General features: G+C 37.8%; 1 protein-coding gene across 1 annotated transcript in view; it reads right to left on the bottom strand.

The window, feature by feature from the left end:
* Nucleotides 1-19,183, bottom strand: part of TRPM3 (transient receptor potential cation channel subfamily M member 3) — a 602,605-nt gene that overhangs the window by 175,724 nt on the left and 407,698 nt on the right. Inside the window, 2 exon segments of the mRNA XM_030566807.1 lie at nt 13,063-13,267; nt 14,245-14,324. Coding sequence (XP_030422667.1) covers nt 13,063-13,267; nt 14,245-14,324 — 285 coding nt within the window.

Here is a 19,183-nt window from a genome sequence, read left to right as displayed (position 1 = left end):
TTAGGAAATGGCTGAATTAAGGTTCCCCTTTCAACTTGTTTCACTTGTGTGGATTTAATGAAGAATAAATTATTACGCACTGGCTGATGTTCTATTTTAAGGCCAGAAGGGCCCATTAGGTTCGTCTATACTAAACTTTTGCATAAGACAAACCATAGAATTTCATCCAGTAGTTCCTGCATCAAGCCCATAACTTCTGGTTGAGCTAGAGCACATACAATTATTCTGGAGCCTTCCACTAAAATATTTATTTCCCCCACCCCTCATGGTTTATCGGTATAACCTTCAGATCCACAGTATAGACTTCAGTATGGGCATATCTGGTTTTAGAACATTTATTAGTACATTTCAGTGAACATATTATGCTAACATATTACATGAACATTTTGATCATTTTTAGTGTCTAATCTTTTTTTGTGGTCTGCGATTGGTCATCTACAGTAAGTCACATGGTATTGTTTCTGCTTCTTGAGTGGATGTGAAACTTCAGATGGAGAGAGTATTTCTGGCATGAATGCTAATATCTGTGGTTGCATGCAAATATGGGTATTCACATGAGGGCTAGCCATTCTCAACATTCCTGCAAGCAGAGCTCCATTTGCATAAATGATCATGAGAAAAACAGAATAAGAACTTGGTCCAATTGAAAAGTGCACCAGAATTAGAAAATATTGATTCACTCTACTGTTATAATAATCCTCCCAACAGCAGCTAAGTCTTTTTACTATTAGGGGGCAAAAGGCCATATGTAGTATATATCTGATGAGCATGTATTGAACTATTAAGTGTGTGTGTGTAATGGCTGGATTGCTGAAATTTAAAGGCAAGCTCTGCTAGGCATATGAGTACACTGACTGAATGCTGAAGATAACAGATTTCACTAAGAATTTCACCCAGTAGTTCCTGCATGAAGCCCATAACTTCTGGCCTTCACTCAGAATTGAGGTGATCATGGACTTGTGACACACAGGAATGTTGGTAAGACACTAATCTTTATTTCTATCACCCTTTCACAAGACAGAAGTTGGGGTTACTAAAGGTTACATCACTATTACATGGCAGGGGTTAGCAGCCACATACTGTTACTATTATTGAGGGTGCTCAACATCTCAAAAGGCTGAACCCTCTGAATAGTTAAAGGAGGGAAGATTTTCTGTTGGTCTGAGTATTATATTCCTGTTTTGTTGGCAACAAGAGCCGATGTATTCAGTCTCCCACGATGAATGTATGCATTTTAACTGATGATGATGTTCATACACATTTGTTACAAGCGGAGGTTGTAGGACCATCCCATGTGCCATTCCTGCTCAGATCAAGTCCTGTATCCCACCACCACTCATGACAGACAACTAATGTTTAAAATGAAGGGAAAAATTGCATAGGATGCACATCAGCCATTTTGCAAAAGTGTGACTGGGGGTCAGAAGGTTTCCTTCTGACCCTTGTAACAACTGATTTATTCCATAAAACACATGATTTCATTAACCAGAATTTAGCTCGCATAACTATCAACTGTTAAAAATATTAACTACTTATTCAGCCACTTCTATGACTTCCAGCAGTAACAAATTCTATAAGCTGACTACAAGATATTGAAGAAATATTTCCTTTTATTTATCTGAAAATTATCACTAATTTCAAATGACAATTTGTACTTGTTTAGGACAGAAAAAAGAACTATACTCAGGATAAAATTGCATTTTATGTTATAAGAAGAAATGTGAGTAAACAAATCTGAGTGCGTCTTCTCAACTACAAGAACCAGCAATGCAAAGGAAATTTAAATCTTAGATACTCCCCTAAGAAAAGGCCAAGGGGCTAAAATATTGGATTCTCTTTTCTACAGAAGAAATGTGTAGACTTCTTATCTTATCCATTTTAGCTCTTGTGGGGGCCATTTTCAGACTGGTGTGCCTGGGATAATTCTTTTGTATCACTTCAGATGTAATTTAATGTGAATGGGATCATTCTTCTGTCATCACTTCCAAGGCACCCACTAAATTATGAATAAATGCTTTTAAAACCATTTTTGATCATATTAATAATTTACATCTCTCAATTTTGTAGTGGAACATTTGAACCTTTTCCCTTTTCTGTTTAGATTCTGCTGCCATTCCTGACTTCCTTCACCACCACTTGCTCGGAAAGATTTTTAAATTTAACGATGAACTTGAGCCAAACCACTGCTCAGCTCCATCAGTCTCTCCATGTCTCTCTGGCTGATATCTACCTTTCAGCTCCATAAGTATTTATATTTTTATAGAAGAGAATTTGGCGCTTGTGAAAGAAGCTAAACTGAGAGCATCACTATTTATCAACACAGCAGGTACAATATAGGAAGCAGAAGTACAAGCTTCACCATAGCAACCTGCCAAAGTGCTTTGCCTCACCACTGAACTACTTTAGACAGGCCACATCATAGGATGAAAGATTAGTTCAAGATCCCATGTCCATTTAATCCATGGCTTGACTATTAAGCCTGTCAACAAGAATGTCACTTAATATTAGCTGTGATTATGATGCTTTATTTTCATATCAAGGGGTTTGCCAGAAACTCAAACTCGTTTCTTATTGACCAATAAACAGCCAGATGGCTGCAAAATAGCCCAACCTAGGTTAGAATTGAACTACAGTAGTAATCTAGAGGTAAAATTTTTAATATCCTGATCCATACAGTTCTCCAACCACAATGCCTCTATTAGAGTACATATAATTAAACTGCAGTGTGCATTGTACCTGGCTGATTGTTGATAACAATGATAATTTGAGGGAGAAACGTATAAACTCACTGCATAAACTCATTCTGCTGTTGACAGACATGACACTTAAGTATTTCTGAATGTTCCCTAGATTAACATACTCCCTAATACTTGGCCTTCTGAAACGCAATCTGGCATTTCCTCCTGTATTTTATCAGTAGTGGCAACAGGATAACATGACCATTTTACCTGTCTCAATTAACTGTCCAAAGTTTCAGATGCTTTTCTAAACTAAGCTGAATCTCTGAATCTTTTGATGTTTGTACTTCACAGCAAAAGGCCTGATCCGTCTCTCACTATAAACAAGAGCAAAACTCTCATTAGCTAACAGAAGCAGGATAGGGTCTTTATTAATATTCTTTTTAATATTTTAGGGCCTTTTTCAAATCCCAAGAAAGTCAGCGGAAGCACTCATTGATTTCAATGGGCTTTGCATCTAGGCCAGAGGTGGGCAAACTTTTTGGCCTGAGGGCCACATCTTGGCATGGAAATTGTATGGAGGGCTGGCTGGGGCATGGAGGGGATGAGGGCTCTGGCTCAGGGTGCAGACTCTGGGGTGGGGTTGGGGATGAGGGGTTTGGGTTGCAGGAGTTCAGAGGGCGGGAGGGGGCTCTCGGGTGGAGCAGGAGATTGGGGCACACATGGGGGAGGTGAGGCTCCAGCTGGGGTTGCAGACTTTGGGTGGGGCTGAGAATGAGGGATTTGGGGTGCAGGAAGGTGCTCTGGGCTGAGATCAAAGGGTTTGGAGGGCGATCAGGGCTGGGCAGATGGTTGGGGCGCCGGGTGGGTCGGGTGCAGGATTCAGGTGGTGCTTACCTGAAGTGGCTCCTGGAAACAGCGGTCCATCCACCCTCTGGAGGCAGGCCCATGTAGTTCTGCACACTGCCCCATCTGCAGGCACCACCCCCACAGCTCCTATTGGCCATGGTTCCTGGACAATGAGAGCTGCAGAGCTGACACTTGGGGCAGGGACAGCATGCAGAGCCCCTTGGCTGTTCCTGCTTCTGGGAGCCACGTGGAGTAGATCAATGCAAGCCCCCGACCCCACTCCCTGGCTGGAGCTCTGGAGTGGGGAAAGCTCTCAATTCCCCAGCGGGAGCTTGAGGGCCCAATTAAAAAGGTCTGATGGGCTGGATGTGGCCCACAGGCCGTAGTTTGCCCACCCCAATCTAGCCCTTTGTGTATTTCACTTTTTTCTCCAGAACCCTTATTATTTCAAATGCTGGAACTGTATTTTGAATATTAATGATTTGCTATGTCAAAAAATAAAACCCATTGTCTTTTTCATGGTTTAATGTCAAAGGATTATAGATTATCCCGCCTTGTTTCTCTCTCCCTGCACTAATGGCTTTTTAAGATCTTTTCTGTGCAGTTTTGTCAAGTCTCCTATATTTTTTAAAACCTAAAACACATTTTTAGGTGTGGCTGATTTCCAAGACACACTAATAAAATACAACACACTGAAGCTACATATGAGAAGCTGTATCTATCAAATCCTTTTACTTGCCTCATAGCCACAATGATGTATTTCAACATGAAAGAACAATGTAAGGGACACTAAGCCTTTTCCACAGTAATAAACTTTCTGTCTTCTGCAGTTGCAAACATATGCTAGCCACTCAATAAGCACGTTAGAAGTATCATTTGAACACTTTGGAATAGCAGGAAGTTATTAAAAATAGAACTAATATATTTAATTCAATGTGAACCTTTCAAGCAGCCATCATTCATCCAACCTTGTATAACCATGACCAAAGCAACTTTAGTTCCGCAAAGCAGAGTTAATTAGAAATCTGCATAGGATTCAAATGTCCCAGTTAATGAAAGGAGTTCCAGAATTATGTGTGTTAAAAAGAAGAGGATAAATTCAAGACAGCAGTTTAATTTGGTCCTTTAAATTCAATGCACAGTGCAGCAATGCATGATTGTTCCCACCTGGTCTACCAAGGACTAGACCCCCAAAATCTCTGTTCAGTCAATTCATTTTTCATATTTTGAAGTTTAATTGGTAACTGACATTCAAGCAACGTTTTGCATGCATGTCTTCTTGGGGTTGATATAAAACCTGACGACATACCATGTACTGTTTTATAATTCAGTAGGAACCCACCTAAATTCAAAATGACTTACTTAGTAAACCAGGTACCTCATTCATTAAAGAGGGAATCTCAAGCTTTTCAAACAGGTGCCTTTTACTGCATCTCTCAAATCTAGCTAACACACCTGTTGGATGGTCTCTCTCCACCCAGGAGGAGATCTGTTGATAACATTGACTTTTAATTTTCTTGTCTCCATTCTTCTGATAGCCCTTGACCTCTTTCAAAAGATGATGGAAGTTAGCATGGCTCAGCCTCTTTCCCAGCCCTTTACTGCTCCTTTTTGTGAGAGAGGTCTTTTTCAGGAGCAGAACATGTGGGCAGAGGACCGTGGCAAACTGGCAGTCCTTGGCAAATAAAACCTCAAACATTTTGAAAACACACAGCAATTTATTGATTGAGCCATGTAGCTAGTTTTTGGGTATGGGAAGATTTGTATTTAGTGCCCAGAGGCCTTTGGTAATAAACAATTTAAAAGATATATAAAGAATTTGATAAAACAGCAGAAGGTTGGTGCCAATTAATACATGGAGGCTGGGTAACTATATCCCAGTGAGCTGTGCTCACTGCAAATTTTGAGTTTTGATTTGTTGTTGTAGGTTTATATACAATTTCATTTTATTAAAACAAAATTCTACTTATTTCCTCTTCTGGGCTTTCCAGTATATCTTGTCTAGTGTGTCTGTTATGGCTAGACGGTAAGCTCTTTGTGGGTAAAATTGTCTGTATTTTTATGTCTGGTACAGTGCTGAGCACATTGTGCTTAATTACAATAAAAATAATTAATTATTAATAGAGTCTCTTCTTTTTTTTAATGTGTGCATGTGTGTTTTATTTTGATTGTAAGAGGGAAAACACACATGGAAATTAAACCTGAAACTCTAAAGATATTCCTTAACTTAAATATTGAGTTCAAGGAAATGTTTATAAAGAAGGTTTTGCTTAAACTTGCAAAACCTGTTATTTTCTGTCTACCTGTGCTAATACTGGCCACACCACAAATATTGCATATATATTTAAAGGGTGAAATTTTGTAATGTATTTGGCTGAGTATTAACAGGATTAACCATTTTATAAAAGCAAAGAAATTTTTGACTAATTTCAGATCTAGAATCATGGGTGTAGTATTATAGGACACTCAATTGTTACAAGAAATACCACTTTATTAATTGGTCTCAACAACCACTGTAATCTAATCTCAAACATACTCTGCCATAAGAGAGTTAATTTATCCAAATGATTCAGAGAATGGTAAATTTAATTCCACAATAGGCACTGGAAAACTACTTCAAATGTTACTAAAAATGTATTACCATCGCATATATGCCAGAGATGTGAACAGAAAGTAGATACTCTGAATTAGTAATGCTGTAGGCAAATACAGAACATTGATGAAATATGGGATAGAATACCACTACACAGGCTTTCGCTGATCATTTCTTATGGCATGTCTCTCAAATTCTCAGAAGGACAAGGTGGGTAAAGTACTATCTTTTATTGGACCAACTTCCATTAGTGAGAGAGAGAAATTTTTGAGCTTACACAAAGCTCTTCTTCAGGTCTGTGTAAGCTTGTCTCTCTCACCAACAGAAGTTGGTCCAATAAAAGATATTACCTCACTCACCATGCCTCGCTAATATCCCGGGACCAGCATGGCTACAACAACTCTGACAAATTCTCAGAACGTGATTCAATATGTCTACCCTAAAAAAACCCCAACTTTTTAAAAAGAAAACTGAGAACAGTCTTGGCATCACATTTAATTATTTGTACAAATATGGCAGAAATTCTTACAATGAGAATGAGGCCAAATAATGTTCTCAGTTATGTTGGGACACACCCAGTGAAGTCAATTTACTAGCCCTGTGGAGTTTAGTTTTTCACAAACAGGATGATATTAGCAAAATTAATGTCTTTTGGGAATTTTTGTTTTACCTTCTGGAGGAAAAATGAAGTTTGAACCATTAAAAGGAATGGTATGGCCCAATTTTGTTGAGGATGTTCAGTCTATTATGTTCTCCTCTGTTACTGTTCTGTATTGATTTTTTGGTTGCTATTATGGTCTTATTGTAGCTTTGTTCTTGATTTTCACTACAATTTAAAAAGGGATATAATGATATTCACTAGTAAACTCATTTACTCAGTAGCAGAATTGTTGAATATTGATCACTGATAGATTTCTATAACACTATACCTGACCACTTGCTAAGTACTTGTACATTCCCTGTCACTTTGTATTAATGGTGACTTAACTGTATTTCAACTGAAAATAGTATACTTACAAAAGGGAAAACAGTTACATTATTATTTATCAGATGCTTGAAACCCTTTTATTTAAATATAAACAGAGATCCAGTTTTCCCCGTATCTGTCCCATGGATAACCTGTGGGTGGTGGAGGCTTATATTTTCATTTGTCTTTCAGTGAATAAAATACCTGTCATCCTCACAACTCTTAATCCTTCAAGTTTTATAGTTTTGTGATTACCACAGATCTGGATGATGTTACACAGTTCTGTTTTATCTTGCTGAATACCATCAATTCTTAGGCTTCAGAGCATGTTCTACAAGGTACAGTGGGATACTAGGGCTCAAATCTTCGGAGCTTTATTCCAAATTCTTTCACTGACTATTGGTGTGATCTTCGGCAGCTCACTTAACCTTGCTGTTTTGCAGTTTTATCCATTTTTAAAGTGGGCAGAATACTTATCTACAATGGTTGCCATTAAAACTCAGCATATGCAAAGAAAGAATTACCATACAGTGGTAAATGAGATACAGTAGATTTTACCTATACTTAGGAAATTAACTGGAGTAACTTTATGCTACACTTATATATTGCATTTAATGTGAGGGTAAGTGTTAAGTCTCCTGAAAACATGCAAGGCCCCAAGGCTTGATATACATTTGTCTCTTTATCTAGGTCTTATTTCTCAAGGTTCTGGAGGCTGCTCATTTTTCCTCACTTAATTGCTGGCAAAAATGGCCATCTGGTTTGTCTGAAAAAATAATCAGCCATCTCAGTCTTTTCAGAATGCTGCACCTTTGGTTGTCTGGCAAAAGGAAAGCCGTGTAGAAGATAAATTCAGATGCACATTTAGGTACTGTACAGGTTTCATTCTTTTCATTATTAGAACCACCACAGCTAAGCTTATGTACTTAGCCAGCTCTCACACTACACTCTGCACACAGTGCTAGGACTGTCAGGCACTGTAAGAGTGGCCTTTAAGGGAGACACTTCTCTCATTACCTCTTTAGTTTATCATAAAAAAAAGCGGTCACCATTACAGTTCTGCAGACCTGCTTTCATAGGTGTCCTTACCTTACTGTGGTCATATGCATGTTGAGCTTTGTATTCTTTTATCTGCAATAGTGTGTAAGAAGCTCAGCTATTCAGAGATTTCTAGTGAATGGCTATGGTTTGAAGGCATTTTTCCCATCTGAATGTCTGGCGGCTTTATGAAAGCTTTTCATCCATTCAGAACTTGTTTTCTTCTCTCTCTTCCAATGTGATTTAATGCCTTTGAACGGTTGGCAGGATGCAAATGTCTCCCTGGTTCTTCCTATTCTCTAGTACTGTTAAAATAAGTCTAGAGTTCCTCCAACAGCAGTTTTATAATAGAACACCAGCATGTCACAGATACTATTACTCATAACAACATGTACTGGTTTTCCATAAATATATTAAGTCAAAAGTTACCATTAGATGCTATAGCATTGGTGCTCTAGAGTTTATTAAAATGTGATAATAGACTTCAGTGGCACTTGCACATCTACAGTTCAGGGCAGAATTTGGCCCACATAGTGTAGAAATATCATATACTGTATCCCTTAGAATTCTATATATGAAAATCATCTCTGTGTTCTCTTTTTTAGTATTCCAGTCCAATACGGTAAGATTTCTCTTGATGGAGCAGCAGTCATGCATAGAGGTGGTTGAACCGGTTAAATCAATATAAAAATCACCCATTGTCTGAAATGAAAACTAACTGACTAACAGATTCGATTTTTTCTTCTAGTGACCCCCTCCATAATTCATCCCAACTATCCTTCTATTCTTTTGGGATGTCGTAGCAGGATGCTGGGCTCCAATACTGACTTTCAAATTTAGCCTTGCTTTCAAGCTTCCGTTGAGATCTATCCCATAGTGAATGGTGTCCCCTAGGAACTTCTGATTACATAAAAATCCTTTCCCTCTCCCTCAGGCTTAATATCTCTCATCAGAAAGGAGTGAGAGGTTCCAAAAACACTTTATTTATTCTAGTGCATTTATTCTATGGTAAAACAGAGTGGCACCAAATTTAAAAGCAGAGAAACAGTGATACCTGCCAGATAGTTACAGAGAATGACCAAACAGAGTCAGTAGCTATTTGGGGAGTCTGAGGGAGGAAGCTCTCAAAACATTCAGAAATTTACATAAAATGTAAACAAGCACCGTATGAACAGTTAATGTTAGCCCCTCACTAAGCATGATTGGAGAACAGGAGATGTGGATGCAGGGCCAGCTTTAGGCCGATCCACCTGATTCCCCTGAATTGGGCCCCGCACCTAAGAGGGCCCCACTCCCAAGCCCCAGTACGGCATACCGGCAAGAGCCGGTGCACCACACTGGGGTGGCCCGGCTTCCCCAGGGGGGAATTTAAAGGGTCTGGGGCTCCCAGCAGGGGCTGGAGCTCCAGGCCCTTTAAATTGCCACCAGAGCCCCGCTGCTGGAACCCTGGGGCAGGGCTCTGGGGGCTATTTAAAAAGTCTGGGGCTTCCGTTGTTTGTACTGCCCCAGCTCTTTGAATAGCCATGGGAGCCCCACCACTTCCCCAGGGGACTCTGGGAGCTATTTAAAGGGCCAGGGCTCCAGCTGCCTCTGCCTCTCCGGTCCTTTAAATAGCTGCAGGAACCCCACCACTTCCCCAGGGCTCCCATGGGTGTTTAAAGGGCTGTGGCAGTACAAGCAGGGGAGCCTCAAGCCCTTTAAATAGCCTCCGAGCCCCAGGATGCTTCTGCTACCCTGGTGGCACTTACTGTACAGGGTTGGCTATACCCCCTGTACCCACACCCCCTGCCTGCAGCCAGCCCCTGCTGCACCTCCTGCCCCCCCTGCCCTGCCCACAGCCAGCCCCTGTCTCCAGCCAGCCCCGCACCCCCCTTTTACATGTTTTTTTTTTAGTCATCCCCGCTGGGGCCTCGCCCAAAATGTTCCAGTTGGGCCCTGCACTTCCTAAAGTTGGCCCTGAGTGGATGTAACTTCCCCCTTCCCATTATATTTCCTTGGAAATAATCTTTCTACTTTACAACTGATGAGTATAATTTTCTGTTCCTTGCCACATTTTAGAGTGCTTGAATTGCACCGGTTTGGTGAGAAGCATCCTGCTTCCACTGAATGTGATATACAGCACTGTGAAATGGGTGGCTTGATTTATTCCCTTTAGACAAATCTTATTTCATTTTACTAAACTAGACATATTTGTACATTCTTTTCTGTTAGAGTGAATATGAGTTGATTCACTTTATCAATTTTCAGGTGCCACTGAATGGGTATTAGAGGTTCATTAGACCCACAGGGAAACACTGTAATTTTCTATCTGCTTCTATATTTACTCAACATGGGTGACACTGTGTTCTGATATTTCAGAATTACTACCTCAGAAACAGATACAGGTGGAGATTTTCAAAGGCACAAATTGCAGTTACATACCTAACTACCCCTGACTTTCAAACCCTCCAATCCTTTGAAATCCTCCTACATGTTAATTTACTGACTCTGACAGGCATGCTGTCCAATATGTAAGAGAAATAAAATATATTTAAAGTTTACCAAACATGCCAGACAGTGACAGACTGCGATTTACCAGGATTCTAACAATGTTATGAATTAGCCAGGAAGTATGGGGGATGTTTGTCAAAGAAAGGGAAAAAGAGGAGGAAGCAAGAATTAATAGAGAATGAAGAAGTTACAGTTAGGGCTGTCAAGTGATTAAAAAAATTTATCAATTAATCACACTGTTAATATTGTATAAAATTTTTGAATGTTTTCCGCATTTTCAAATATATTGATTTCAATTATAAACACAGAATACAAAGTGTACAGTGATCACTTTATATTTTTTATTACAAGTATTTGCACTGTAAAAAACAAAATAAATATTTTTCAATTCATCTAATACAAGTACTGTAGTGCAATCTCTATCATGAAAGTTGAACTTGAACAAATGTAGAATTATGTATTCAAAAAACTGCATTCAAAAATGAAAATGTAAAACTTTAGAGCCTACAAGTCCACTCAGTCCTGCCTCTTGTTCGGCCAAACAGGTTTGTTTACATTTGCAGGAGATAATGTTGCCCACTTCTTGTTTATGTCACCTGAAAGTGAGAACAGGTGATCTCATGGCACCGTTGTAGCTGGCATTGCAAGACATCTGTGTGCCAGATGCGCTAAAGATTCATATGTCCCTTCAAGCTTCAACCATACTTCATAATCAGCGTCCACGCTGATTATGGGTTCTGCTCGATGACAATAGAAAGCAGTGCAGAGTGACGGATGTTCATTTTCATTATCTGAGTCAGATGCCACCAGCAGAAGGTTGATTTTCTTTTTTGGTGGGTATGGTTCTGTAGTTTCCGCACTGGAGTGTTGTTCTTTTAAGACTTCTGAAAACATGCTCCACATCCCATCTCTCTCAAACCTTGGAAGGCTCTTCAGATTCTTAAACCTTGGGTCGAATGCTGTATCTATCTTTAGAAATCTCACATTGGTACCTTCTTTGTGTTTTGTCAAATCTGCAGTGAAAATGTTTTTAATAACTTTCGTTGTTTCGAACGTGTGCTCGGTCATCATCTGAGACTGCTATAACATGAAATATATGGCAGAATGCAGATAAAACCAAGCAGGGGACATACAATTATCTCCCAAGGAATTCAGTCCAAATTTAATTAACAATTTTTTTTTAAAGGGCATCATCAGAATGGAAGCACGTCCTCTGGAATGGCTGCCGAAGCATGAAGGAGCATATCAATGTTTAGCATATCTGGCACATAAATATCTTGCAATACCAGCTACAGAAGTGCCATGCAAATGCCTGTTTTCACTTTCTGGTGACATTATAAAGAAGAAGAGGGCATCATCATCACCTGTAATTGTAAACAAACTTGTTTGTCTTAATGATTGGCTGAACAAGAAGTAGGACTGAGGAGACTTGTAGATGCTGAAGTTTTACACTGTTTGTTTGTTTTTGAGTGCAGTTAGGTAATAAAAAATGTACATTTGTAAGTTGCACTTTCACGACAAAGATTGCACGACAGTACTTGTGTGAGATGAACTGAAAAATACCATTTCTTTTATCATTTTTACAGTGCAAATATTTCAAATAAAAATAATATATTGTTTCATTTAAATTACAACACAGAATAAATATATACGAAAATGTAGAAAAACATCCTAAATATTTAATAAATTTCAATTGGTATTCTATTGTTTAATAGTGCAATTAAAACTGCAATTAATCACGATTAATTTTTTTGAGTTAATCACGCGTTAACTGCGATTAATCGACAGCCCTAGTTATAGTACAACTCTAGGAGATACTAGAAGGGTGGACAAAGGGAACTAGGAATTTAAGACATTTACTAATGTACCTGGAAGCACACCTGAATAGCTGGTGTTGCACTGGCAGAATAGGTACTGCCAGAGGATATACACATAATTTCTGGAAGATACAGCCAAGCACAGGATAAAGAATTAGATGTATCCCCACTTCCAACCTGAACAACACTGCTGAAAACACAACATTGTTATCACGGGACATTGGTCTACTTCACTATTTATCTCCCCGTGAAAAACATCCATAGAACTTTGGTGTGAATTGGAAGAAATCACATAGCATATAATATAACTTTCCCTGAAATATTAACTGACTTGCCCTTAATCACTCAGTATGTCAATGTCAGGAACCTAATCCAAATAGTCCAGACATCCTATCCCTTACTTTAATGACTCAATGACAGTGCCTCTATCATCGTACCCAGTAGCCCCTTTCCTGTAGCCTTTGCAGTTGATTTTATGTTATAGTCCAACTATCTTCTTCCTTCCATGACCCATGAAACCTAGAAAACAAACCGTTTTACAGCAACAAATTAAGTAAGAAGAAAGATACTTTATGAATGCCTTTTGTGGTTAGTAGCATTATTTAGTATTCTAAGAAAGGGTTTGATTACCATGGCTTTATTGGAGTGACCCCCTCCTTGAAACTCAATGGTCCCAAAGGCATCAGTTGGGCTGAGCTGAGTGTGCTTGCTGATGGACCACTTCTCTGACTGGTTGTCATTTCGAGTGAGTCTGCTTTCATTTTTCTCATTCTGAATAATGGAGATACTTGGAGTGAGTCCAACATGTTGACCTATTAGACGCCCACAGCAACACCTACAGCAGTAAGGAAAAATTAGTTGCATTTATTAGCCTAAAAATGCAACAGGCTATATTTAAAGACACTTCTTGTATGCTATGCAAAGTCTTAGAAAATCACTTTCAGGCTGAAGTGATTTTATAGAGCTGCCAGAAGTCTTGTCTTGTAGCAAATACATTGAAATGTCTAGGAAAGATACCATTACAATACAGATATGACTTTTTTTTTGACTTGTAATTCTCCTTTGTTAAGTCTTGTTTTTATTTAAAACTAAATAAAAAAGTGATTTGTTCTAAATAAAAAAAAAAGCAAAGATTCCCCCTGCCCCCGAATACATTCTATGCGTTCCCACAGACTACATTAAGCAAAATAAAACGTTTTCACATGGACATCAACCAGGGTTTTTGCCACCCCAAGCGGCGGGGGGGGGGGGGGGCTGCGACCGGCGGCAGCTCCACCGCGCCGCTTTCTTCTTCAGTGGCAATTCGGCAGCAGGTCCTTCCCTCTGAGAGGGACCGAGGGACTCGTCGCCAAAGAGCCCAACTTGCTGCCCCTTCCCCTTGGCCACCCCAAGCACCTGCTTGCTGAGCTGGTGCCTGGAGCTGGCCCTGACATCAACATATTTTAGTCATGCATGAAGCTCATATCTATCAGTCCCTTACAATACTAGCCGCTCTGTCTCTAATATAGAGTACAAATATTCAAGGGACTGGAATACATCACCAAGAAAATGAACAAGTTAGAAATGAAACACTGATATACATTTAGGTTTTGTTTTTCAATTGACATCTTCTGGAGTGTATAAAGTATTGGCGCCATGACTCATGGAAATCCATCTCTCTGAGGGTTCCAAAATATAAACCAATCTTTGTCCAGCATACTCAGAGATATGGAAGAAAAATATCTATGCAGTCATTTTTTTGTAATTATATAGTTTCATTTTCATAGTATGTAGCAATACAATACAATATGTAGCATATAGCAATACAATTACCTATGGGGGTCTTTGGTGCTGGGTATGATATGAACACATTCTCTCTTGTAAAATGCTCTCTCTATCCATGATTTCTGAGCCTGAAAAAGAGAGGGAAAAATCCCATAATCTTTATTTGTTCATTAAATACAATTTCAAGCATAAATGAAGAGATAACTCAAATATGGAGAAAATCTTTAATTATTGACCATGCAAACATGCTGTATCAGTAAACATTTTCCATCAGAATTTGGGTGCTTGTCAAGACCATAGCAATAAAAAGTTCAATATATGTTAATTTATAATATTTTCATGTTTATTGGCCAGATACATTTTATATTTGCGCCTACATTGAAATGACAGCAATCATTAAAGCAAAACAAATTAAAACAAATAATTGATCAATGTTTTCTAGGTGGCAAGAAAGCAACCTGTCCTCAATTCATAAACAGTTTTTTTAAGTACTTGGATACTTAAACTAATGCGGCTATGTTTGAGGTATAGTACATTTTTTGAAAATAAAAAACTCACTGAAATATAAATTAATGGCAATCCACTATTTATCCACTGCAACATATTGTAGAAATTGTGGTTAAACAGCATACCATAATGTCACTTAAAGTGTCTTGGAGAAAAGAGCACATACAAATCAGGAAATGATACATGTGAAACAAGGGAAGCTTGAAATATAAAAGGACAGATCCTTATTTGGTGTAAATTGATGTAGCTCCATCAATTTAAATTAAATTGTCTGAGCTTATAGTCACGAAGGAACTCAGTAATGTAAAAGATTTTCTCTCAGTATGATCTTATTCCCAGATAAGAATGAAGAGGTGTGGTGGTTCGTTTATTTTTTGAACAGAAGAGAAATCTATCTTCAGAGTTTTTGAACTCCTTTTAATTATCTAGGTAGTTCTTGATGGATCAAGTGAGTGAGTGTCCTGGTAAATTACCCAATGGATTCCTGTAGATAGAACTTAATTATTTCCATTTAATATTCAGTTGACTGAAGGAAAACTAAAGGTAAATCTTATAAAGCATATGCAAAGAATAAAATAATATTTTTACAGTTACACAACAGAAACAGGGATATTAATACTAATCACAAACAGGTGAAAGAGAGCAATGACTTATGAAACATACTATACCAAGAGGATGATGTTTAAGGAACATGAATTGAATTTCAGACAAATTTAAGCAATGTGATGACTATATAAAAGAGTGGAAAAAAAAAAAGAAAATCTGCCTCTAGGAAATGAAGCGTGACAAGATAAGATGAGAGAAGTCATCACTGCTTGATATTCCACTTCCTGTCAACTGTCTTGCAACACAAAATATCTGCAACTTATTTTGATCCCTGAGGCCCATGTTTCTCAGGTGTGCGCAAATCAGTTTAATCAGAGAAAATCCTTCAGACTACATGAATTTTCACATGTGCAGACTTGAAAAACAATGTTACATCTCTGCAGTGGTGTAAAAGCACCTCAAATCTATTACTGCACAGTGAATAAAAACTGTTCTCTGCATTTTTCACTAGGAACTGATTCCTTGTTCTTAATCACTGACTATTTAGCTGCGGGAATTACACATTTTACTCTTGTTATTTTTAGTTTGAAACCAAATCTACCAGATTACAGTTTAAAAAAAGTCAGGATTTTACATTATGGAAGGAGGCATCATAAAGAGTAGAAGGCATCCGAAGTGACTACCACTAGCCAGGACTCAGAGAGGATTTAAGGAACTCCAGATGGAGCTATGGCAGACACTCCTTTCCCCCTGGGTGGAACAAGGGTTGCTATGATATGGAGCTCTAGGGCAAGGTGCGCATATTAAATATACAGAGAAAAACTATTTTGTAAAGATCCTGGAAGTCCAAGAAAAGTGTAATTTTAAAACAGACATTATTCTCTTTCTGTGTTCTGAATAGGGTGACCAGAGAACAAGTGCGAAAAACTAGGACGGGGGTGGGAGGTAATAGGCATCTATATAAGAAAAAGGCCCAAATATTGGGACTGTCCCTATTAAATCGGGACATCTAGTCACCCTAGTTATGAATTTCAGTAGATACTTGAAAGGCTCTGAAACACAATCAAAATAAGTACATAAAATGCATAAGAACCATATTTTTGTATGCCATACTATTCTGTTAGTAAATATTAAATTGGCCAATTTTCAGCTTAATTGAGTTTTCATGTGTAATGAGCCATCTTCTTATTAGCCAACCAGGCTTTTAATGGGTTTTAATGTAAACTTTTTTTAAAAACTTCAGTTGAATGTTTACCTACAGTGAATACTTGTAGTCATTGAAATCCAAGGCATATACAAGTTGGGACAATGAAGAGAGAAACTTCAAAATTTTGGGGCATGATATTGTTTTGTTTTACTAAAACATTACAATTACAAAGCCACAGTTATTATTCAGGTATCACTTTCTACTATTGCCTTAGAAAAGGGTTTGTCAATATAAGTAGAAGCATATTTATGAATCACTTTTGTTATACATGTTAACATTTCTCAAAATAAGGGAAATTCAGTCATGCTAAGTTTACTTATTTATTTTAACATTTAAGTAAGTGCCTGACACATCTATACTCTTTCTGGAAAGCATAAAATAGCTGTTACATGCCACATTTCTGGATGACTTCCTAAATAATTTCCTAATACAAAATACCCCCACAAAATTCTCTCTCAGTAACATGGCAGGGTTCCCTAGAACTTTGTCTTTTTCATATAAATCCACAAAAACAATTTACATCAGACTTTGAAGAATTCACTAATTTAAAATATCCCTAAAGTACCTTCTTTAAAGATACATTCAGTTCCTGAACTATCTAAACAACAAAATCAAATAGAAAATGAACAAAAGAGACTTCATAAAACAATATATATATTTTTTTTAATAAATGAGCAAGCACATATTTCAGAAAGGTTTAAATAGTAGGCCAATTTTATGTATTAGCAATTACAATATTTTATTTGCCTATTCATAACTCCAATTGAGATTTTGAAGGCAAAAGAAAAAGAAGATATGTTAAATATAATAATATGCCCTTGAGTTTCTACGCCTGTTTTACATTTAAAAAAAACCACAAAGAATGTTTGGAAAACTGTTAAAAAAGCAAATTAAAATAAAATCTTGTCTTCACTCTAGCAGAAGAATGCTTTCTACTTTTTAGGTCTTAAAAGATCTATTACCCTGTCTGCCACAGGCACAATACCAAATATTATGGTTTATCTTTTCATAATCCACCCCAAAAAGAAAGCATCCAGTTGTATTGCACTGAACCAAGAACTTCCTGAGACAGATAATTTGCAGAAATGAAAAGGATAATAAAATTACTTGCAACATGGTCTTCACTGTAGAGTCAAAGGCAGAGATAAGTTACTCAGGAAATTTAACTTTAATATTGTTATGCAAGTCAGATATGAACAGTCTAAACTTTACATGAATTATGATGTGCTATATGAATTAATAAAATAGCAAATGATACAGCTTGTCTTTGCTTTTCATTATACCACATACACGGTCTCTCACTGCTAATTAGCAAACCAAAAATTAATTCAATAGGTTTAATTAATAAATTATCTTTTATCCTTTATCCTCAGACTTAGTTTGCTTTTAGTTTAGTTCCCTGGACTCAATATTATTTTCTTCTAAAAAGTAAAAAAAAAAACAAAAACCCAAAACTAACAACAACAACAAAAAGATCAAAGGCTGATGCGTGTCTATATAATAGATAAAGTATATATATATTTTTACCTGAGCATCAAATTTAGGTGGTGCCTAAGGCAGTCCCAGAGCATATTATGTTGTCCACATTTCACTGCTGCCGGTCATTCTGCTAACACACTCATGACTGCCCACTAAGCAAGGCATACACTCCATTCTGACCCAAGAGATGTTAAAGTAAGCAATGAACTTGCGCCCATTAGCTACTTGGAATGTGCTGCTGTGGGATTAGCCTCATTAAGAGTTCTATAGACATTCATCCGCAGCCCAAAAACACTGCTTGATTTGAACATCTAATCTGACGCCAAAAGAAAAACAAATCCCCCGGATTTAACTGGCACAAGCCCTGACAGGCTCTTTTTTTAATTGTATTTTATTTTCAGAAAGGCAGCTTGTGAAAGTGTGATTCTGAAAGTTGAACTCAGGAAAACAAATCCTTCAAAAGAAACAGTGTACTGAACTGGAAACTGACCACACAAGAGATATTGTTAATCTCTAAAGAATGAAACGAGAATGTTTGTTGGGCAACAGCTAAGAATCCACACAAAATGTAAATATATTACAATTAATCAACAATGGCATTTATCCAAGGAACCTAGGTTTTGCAACTGTTTCTTGCTCAACTCTCACAAATTTATCATTGCATAAACCTAAATGCTTGAATTTCAAACACAGGGACAGCTGCGGTATGCTTGTATTAGTTAAAAGTCAATGACATATTTGACTTGGGTGACTACAATTTTGAGGATCAAAGCACGATTGCAATGGTCTGGCATTAAGGCAGAAGGAGAACTTTATAAATCATCATTTTACATTTGAATATTTCACAAAGAAAGCAATCATACATTTCGGATGGGTGACTAGTTTTGAGAAATAAATAAGAATGAGCCCAAACCTTAACCCAACTCTAAACTTTTTATTTTGATTTTTAAAAGTTTGGATGAGTTTCTCTCTCTCCACACACAGACACACACACTATTCTTGTCCCAGATAGACCTTCCAAATTTACTAAACTCCACTAGGATCTGGTAATCTCTGGAAGGTTGGGTGATACCTGAAATTTCTCAAAGTGTTATAGTATCCAGAGGCCTCCCACAGACGAAGTAAGCACTACATTCTGAGGTTACTATGACCAAGGGTCTCTATTGCATATAAGATTTGACCAGAGGAGCTACTCAGAGTGAAACAGACAATGTGAAACATGGAGAGATCTTTTCAGTGTGATACCAA

The sequence above is a fragment of the Gopherus evgoodei genome, chromosome 6 (genome assembly GCF_007399415.2).
Source record: "Gopherus evgoodei ecotype Sinaloan lineage chromosome 6, rGopEvg1_v1.p, whole genome shotgun sequence".
Lineage (NCBI taxonomy): Eukaryota > Metazoa > Chordata > Testudines > Testudinidae > Gopherus > Gopherus evgoodei.
The sequence above is the reverse complement of the archived record's forward strand: the minus strand, read 5'-3'. Positions and strand labels throughout refer to the sequence as shown.